General features: G+C 47.4%; 1 protein-coding gene and 1 pseudogene across 1 annotated transcript; both read left to right on the top strand.

The window, feature by feature from the left end:
* The first annotated feature begins 1,810 nt into the window (after window positions 1-1,810).
* Window positions 1,811-4,197, top strand: LOC119405801 (uncharacterized). The gene is made up of 2 exons (XM_049418850.1): window positions 1,811-2,279; window positions 2,653-4,197. Exons 1-2 carry the CDS (start codon window positions 2,127-2,129, stop codon window positions 3,625-3,627), a joined length of 1,128 nt encoding a protein of 375 aa, XP_049274807.1. The 5' UTR covers window positions 1,811-2,126; the 3' UTR covers window positions 3,628-4,197.
* A 35-nt stretch (window positions 4,198-4,232) lies between these two features.
* LOC119404359 (uncharacterized) lies at window positions 4,233-5,382 on the top strand (annotated as a pseudogene).
* Window positions 5,383-6,975: the final 1,593 nt, after the last annotated feature.

Raw genomic sequence — 6,975 nt, forward strand, 5'->3', positions numbered from 1 at the left:
GTTCGCTCACTCGGTCAAAACGCGTGACGTCACAGCGGCACGAGCAGGCCTCAGTTTTTTTTGTAGGTGGCGTTGGGCAGGCTAGCTGAAAAAAAAAAGATGGCTGATCCCTCTGTCATAGGAATCGGTATAACACGAGGTGAAACGTGTAGTCACAAAAGTATTTGATTGTTTATAGAGCATTGGTATATGAGACCTTCTAAAATGTCTACTGTCGTTTGGCAGATATAGGACCGCCTGATGTGGACGCACTCACGTTCACGCCTAGTGGCACATCTCCGTGCCGACGGCTAACGCCCATGATCATAATTTAACTCTTGCAGTAGCTGAAGTTCTTCACATATACGTGGACACCGTATATGGTGAATCCCACGAAAATATGGCATCAAGAAGCGCATAGCAAACACCAATAAACGATATGCACTCCTTCAAAGCGCCGTGAAACGGGAAGAGAAACGCTACGCGCGGCGTGTCTTCCCTCTGGCCTGGCCGTTAATTCTCACAGGGCGAGCGCGGAACGTGGTGCGACAGCCAGGCGAGCGTCGGAGAGCTCTTTTTCGATATGTATGGATGCTATGAGTGAGGCTTGGGATAAAGCCACCACCTCATGGTGTGCTGAAACGTTGACGAAATTACACTTATTGGCAACGTGCCGAGTGGGACGGTTGTAGCAACGGCGCGTTTTTTTTTCGAGCCTGATGGCACATGTCACCGCCCCTTTATCAAAGCTATGCTCACAGCATCCATCCATCCATCCATCCATCCATCCATCCATCGGAGAACACTGAGAGGAAAGTGTGAAAGATAAAATGTGCTTTAATGTTTGCTATGTTGTGTGTTTGGCGGTAGCTCAATGGGCTTAACGCCCGGCAGGCATCGTCGCGGACCGAAGGTCGTGGATTCGACTCCTATTAACGGAACTTTCTCTTATAGTTTTTTTCTTTGCCATTTGATGGCATTCATTTTGCTCACTTATTTCCGTGACGAAAATACGACATGAAAGTATTGGTGGAACCTGGCATAAAACATTTTTGTGTTAAAAAAATCAGGCGTGGGTGTGCTATTACAGAGGGCAAAGACCAGCGGAGCTAGGTTAGCCGCTCTTGCATAATCTAACTTTTGCTGGGCCTCCCCCAGCTCCGCTTATTCGGTTTCGATGGAATAGCCACGCTTAATTCTTTATTCACCGCGAGAAATTGCTAATGAAGCGCCACGTCACTTCCTTTGTGCCACTGCGAGAGAAGAGGATCGCCAAAGTGAGTGTGCAGGGAACGCAGTCCCAGAAATATGTCTGAACATGCCCACGCAACGACCACGTTGGAACGCTGGCACAGCGTTGCTGCGCCTTCACAGACGTGTGCGTTTGTGCCGTGAACGCTCTTTCTGTCCCCATTGCACGAGCGTCGACCTTGGTCTCATCGCCGCTCGAGGTGGCCTTCTCCGCGGGACTTCGGCTGTGTTCATAAACCAACCTTATACTTATCATTTGCCTGCCTTACCTTTTGGGCACCTAAACGTGTTTTCTAAACGAACCTTATGCTTTATTCCAATGGTTCTTTAACCTTATCGCCGTGAAAAGGAAGCGTTTCCTAATGTAGCCCGGCAGGCACTTTAAAGGGCCCCTCATCAGATTTGGCATTATTTAGCTCACGACCGCAATACATCCACTGGGTGTTCACGATCACGTCTGCCAAACTGCAACGCTACGCGCCGCCGAAATGGGCCAAATTTCAAGCTGAACGCTGCTTGCTCTTCATGCGCGCGGGCGCCAAGAGAATGAGGGGATGACGTACACGATGGATTGACCCTAGCCAGCGCCTCCTAGAATTTTCAAGGCCTCTTCACTCCCTTCGTTTCCCTGTCTGACGTCACCACACCTAGCCCGACGAACTGGTGGGCAAGGTGAGGACCGGTTGGGGAATGCAGAGTCAGTCACTCCTTTCGTTAGGGCGAGCCTGTTAGAACTTGTTTGGGCCTGCCACAGCGAGGTGCTACGCTGCACAAGAATTTGGAAATAGTGCTGGTGGACGTGCTTTGGAGATTTGTGCAAGTCTTGACCCTATCTGTGTTATTTGGAGTGCAAGCAGTGAAGTTTCGTGACGTGAAATTACCAGGAAGTTCGCAGGATGGGCCGCTGCTGCGTGCCCAACTGTCGTGGAAATTATGACGGTGGACCGAAGGTCCGCTTGTTTTCCTTCCCTAAAGACCACCGCAGGATAAAATGGAAACGCGCTATTCGTCGGGAAGACGTTGACATCGATACTCTGCGTGATCCGAAGGTAAGAATTTAAGATTTGTACCAATAAATCTTCACATAAAGCCAGGCCCGTAGCCAAAAATCTTTTTTCGGGGGGGGGGGGGGCACTTGCTGAAAGCCTTGACAAATTGAGAACGCCTATTTTCATTAATTATTTTCGGTAAAACACCATTTATCATGAAGACTTCGAGCCCCCCCCCCCCCTGGCTACGGGCCTGCATAAAGCCAATTCTGTGTCGCAGACCTGTGTTAGTGCAATGGATTACTGAGCAGCGTCACTATAGACCTCAATCCTTGCTAATTATAACGTTCTATAAAGTAATTCAGGCAGAAAAACATGTCTGAAATGTTGCTAAAATATTTTAAAACATTCTTTTTGCTTTTGCATATCGCAGGTCTGCGAACTTCATTTCAAAGCAGAGTATTTGAGGACTACCACTACTTACACGTATAGCAACGGAAGGACTATAGAAGTTCCGATGAGCCTTACTCGACTAACCGAAGATGCAGTGCCGACAATGTTTCCTAACAGCCCCGCTTACCTATCCGACCGTGCTCCGGTTCGCGAGGAGCCTGACTCAAAACGGAAGCGCCGTGAGGCAGACCAGCTACAAAAGGTCATTCAGATGTCGCTTTCTTCGCACGAAGAGGATGAACGCAAAAATAGGGTGGCATCTTTCGAGCAGCTCGTGTCACAACTCTCAGAACTTAAGTTGTCCGACTATTGGATAGTGAGCAGCACGGAAGCTGCTATTATGTTTTTACATATTCAGAGCAACACACTACCTCCAGAGGTTGAACGTTCGGTGGTTGTTTCCGACGCGTTGCACATTTCTGCCTACTGGAAAAAGATGAAGCTGTGCATTGCTGATGTTGGCATTCCAGAAAAACTGGAGGACATTCGGAGCTTGCAGACTATTCTTAAAAGTGTGGAGCATTTCAATGCTCCAGACGTCTGTGAAAAAGAAGAAAAGTTGAAAGCCTGCTTCCACATTATTTTTTCTCTTCTTGATGACCTGTCTAATGGTGACCTCCTGCCAGAAGAGAAAATAGAAGCACTCGAGTTTCTGAAGGAACAGTTGCGCCTTCTACTTAAAGAGCGAGGACCTGTGAGATATTCTTCAGATCTTCTTATACTAGCAAGCATTGTTCAGACGATCTCTCCTCACGCATACAAATTTGTTCGCAACACTGGGAAATTAATGTTACCTCATCCTTCCACAATATTAAGGCTGTGCACCAAGTACAATGTAAGTCCTGCAAACGAACAAAGCGATGAAGGCTTTTTGCAGTACATTACAAAAAAGGTGAGCCTTCTAAAGCCGCATGAAAGAGTCGTAACGCTCATGTTAGATGAAATCCACATCTAGCAATATTTTGAGTATAAGGGCGGCTCACTGACAGGGACGGCATCAAATTCCTCTGAAGCAGCAAAAACAACACACGTGTTCATGACAAATTCGTTGCTTTCTGCGCACAAAGATGTGGTACACATCCTCCCTGTTTTCAGCATTGAAGCCAGCCATTTGCACAACATCTTGAACAAAGTAATTTTGGGTCTTGAAAAAGCAGGACTTACAGTAATTGCCGTTATCACTGATAACAACGCTGTGAACCGAAAAGTCATGTCGTTTTTTCCAAAAAACAAAACAATAGACATTGTGTACCCACATCTAGCAGACAATTCAAGGCCGCTATTTTTTGTTGTCGATACCGTGCATTTATTAAAGTGCATCCGTAACAACTGGTTGAACCAGAAAAATGAAGGCTGTTCAATTTTTTATCCCGAATTTTCAAGTACGACATCGCAGGTGCAAGTGAAGAAAGCAACATTTGATGACACTTCGTGAACTGTACGCTTCCGAGCAGCACAATCTCTCGAAGCTTGGATACGGACTTACCTACAAGGCTTTGAACCCCTCCAACCTCGAAAGACAAAACGTGAAATTAGCACTGAAAGCGATGAGTCCATTCATTGCAGAAGCACTCAAAACTTATGGTGCAAAGCTTGGTTTGAGTTCTGCCCGAGAAACTGCCGAATTTATTGAATTAATACACAAGTGGTGGTGCGTTGTGAACACCAAAACACCATCGAAAGGCAAGCGCCTAAGAAATCCTCTTCAAGCACCCGTAAGAAGTATGGAGGACATGCAGCTGCAGTTTCTTAATACGTTTGTGGACTGGCTTGTCACTTGGGAAAACTTGAAGGTTGGCACTGGCCGTGCAGGACTGCTAACCACAGAGACGCACTCGGCACTACGTCTCACATCGTACTCCTTGATTGAAGTCAGCCGGTATTGCCTGGAGGAGCTACGTTTTGAATATGTCTTGCTTGGAAAATTTCAGACAGACAGCCTCGAGGAGAGGTTTGGTCGTTACCGTCGGCTATCTGGATCCAACTACCATATTTCCGTCGAACAAATATTTGAATCAGAAGCCAAACTGAGGCTTCAAAACTCGCTGGTATGTCCAGACATGAAAGAACTGTCCCAGCCGAGCAGCATTGTGTTTGATGCAGCCAAGGTGATAGAAGAATATGGCATCAAGGTGACCGAAGAGGACGTGAAATCAAAAGAGGAAAGCTTGCCTGCAGTAGTGTATATTGCAGGTTACTGCGCCCACGCCGCTCTCAGAAAAATTTCCTGTGAAGATTGTGCGGCCAACATCACGAGACGAGATAGGAATATGCCAATGGGAGATGATATGCTAATCGAATGCCTCACAAGAGGGGCCCTCAAGTTTCCCCAACCAGTAGTAATCAGTGCTGTTCTTCACACACAACTCGTGCTAGAAAAGCTAACCTCGAAAGAGAACATCGCCCGCTTTCATGCAGCATGGCACCAAAGGCAGCTTCTTCTCAGTGTGGTGAAGCACTTCTTAATTGACAATGAAGATTTGGACATTTGATGCAAAGGGCACCATCCAGACACAGTGCTTCATAACATATTGTGGGCAGCCACCAACACTTTACTGAAAAACTACGTCCAAATGAAAACCGACAAGTTAACGGCGGCAAAGAAGGGTGCAGCACTGAAGAGAAAACTGAAGACGCTTAATTAAGCTACCTTTAACGGCTTGAAAATTCGCCTCAGAATAAATAAATGATGCAGTCTGCATGAAATATATTTGATCGTAGTTTATTTCTCTTTAATCAAGGAAATCGAAAGACGCCATACCGTAGTCTGACACGCTTCTAACACTACGGCTTTCGGGCACAATAATCAAAGCTTCCTTTAGCATGTCTTAGTTTGACATACCTTGCCCTCGAGTTTACATCTGCATGCTTGAGTGAAAAGTACATATATGTGATTACCACTGCGACTTGTGTCAGGCAACCCCACACACGTCTAGCGCATGGAAGTGAGTAGAGCCTGGGCGGCTAGCAGACAAACTTTTTCGCGAGGCGCGGCCCACTCGGGCAAGGCGCGTGACGTCACGGAGGGAGTGCGCAGGCCTTAACCTGTTCTAGGTGGCTTTTGTTGCCACATTTGTTGCCTAACCATTGAATCATCTCTGCTTCAATTATTTCTTGTACATATTTATTTCTATGTTTACAAACCACGTCAGCTTCCTGAAAGACTGGTTTGCACGTGCAGTCATTACAATGCAGAGCGAGAAGGCCTCCCTGTCTTTTTGTGACATTGCTGGCATGCTCTCGGGACCTTTCATTGATACATCGGGCCGTTTGGCCGATGTAATGTTTACCACAACTTAGCGGTATAGAATAAACTACGCCTTCTGCGCAGTCTTGAAAAGGCGCTCGGTGTTTCTTTGCTAAAGAATCTTCTTCGTCGATAGCTCTGTCTGGTTGAGTTAACCTACACAAAGAGACCAACAAGAGAAAGCAGTGGGAACGTGTGACTTCTGAGCGATTCGTTTGAGGTTGTGTGCCACCTTATGAAGGCAAGGGATAACCACTCTCTGCTTCGTGTTACTTGGTCGCGCCTGAGGTGGTCGCACCAGTTAGATGCGAAGTATCTTATGGCGGAGTTCAATCCGGTGGTGGTGGTGGTGTGTGGCGTGACCACCCTTACTGCGCATGCGCATACCCTCTCCACTCACACTCTCCCCCTCTCCCCTGCCCTTTCCTCCCCCTCTCCACTCTTCCTCTGAAACGCGGGCTAGACATGCCGAAATTCTCTCCTGCGCAATGCCGCGATGAGCACCAGCGCATGCGCGTCCCCTCCCCCTCTCTCTCCTCTCCTACGCTGCCCCCCTCTCGCACGCCTGCCGACTGCGTTCACCGCTCGCCCTGTGAGAATTAACGGCCAGGCTAGAGGGAAGACAAGACGCGCATAGCGTTCCTCTTCGCGTTCCACGACCTGAGGTCGTTAGCATGCCTAAAGAACGCCAACGGAATGCGATCGTGCATGTGCTCCGGCTTCGCATCGCCTCATGGTCCCCTTTAGCGAGAATTGGTGTACTTTTTTTTAGTAGTCCTTCAGCTACTGAAACTTGCAGATGCATCGGATAGCCCGCTACAGATAAGCGTACACATTGGAGCTGCACTGGCTCTATCATTAGATGGGCACATGGCATTGACACCGCATTTCTGAAACAAAAACAAGCCACACTTCTTTTCACCAATTTGGAGTGAGCCTTTCTGTCAATAAACCTCTCTCTCTCTCTCTCTCAGCTCCAAAATTCAACATCAAATCACGAAAACGCAGTTTTTCAACAACCGGAAGTTCATGGGTAATGTTTAAAGGATTGAAGCA

Source organism: Rhipicephalus sanguineus, chromosome 9, assembly GCF_013339695.2.
Source record: "Rhipicephalus sanguineus isolate Rsan-2018 chromosome 9, BIME_Rsan_1.4, whole genome shotgun sequence".
Taxonomy (NCBI): domain Eukaryota; kingdom Metazoa; phylum Arthropoda; class Arachnida; order Ixodida; family Ixodidae; genus Rhipicephalus; species Rhipicephalus sanguineus.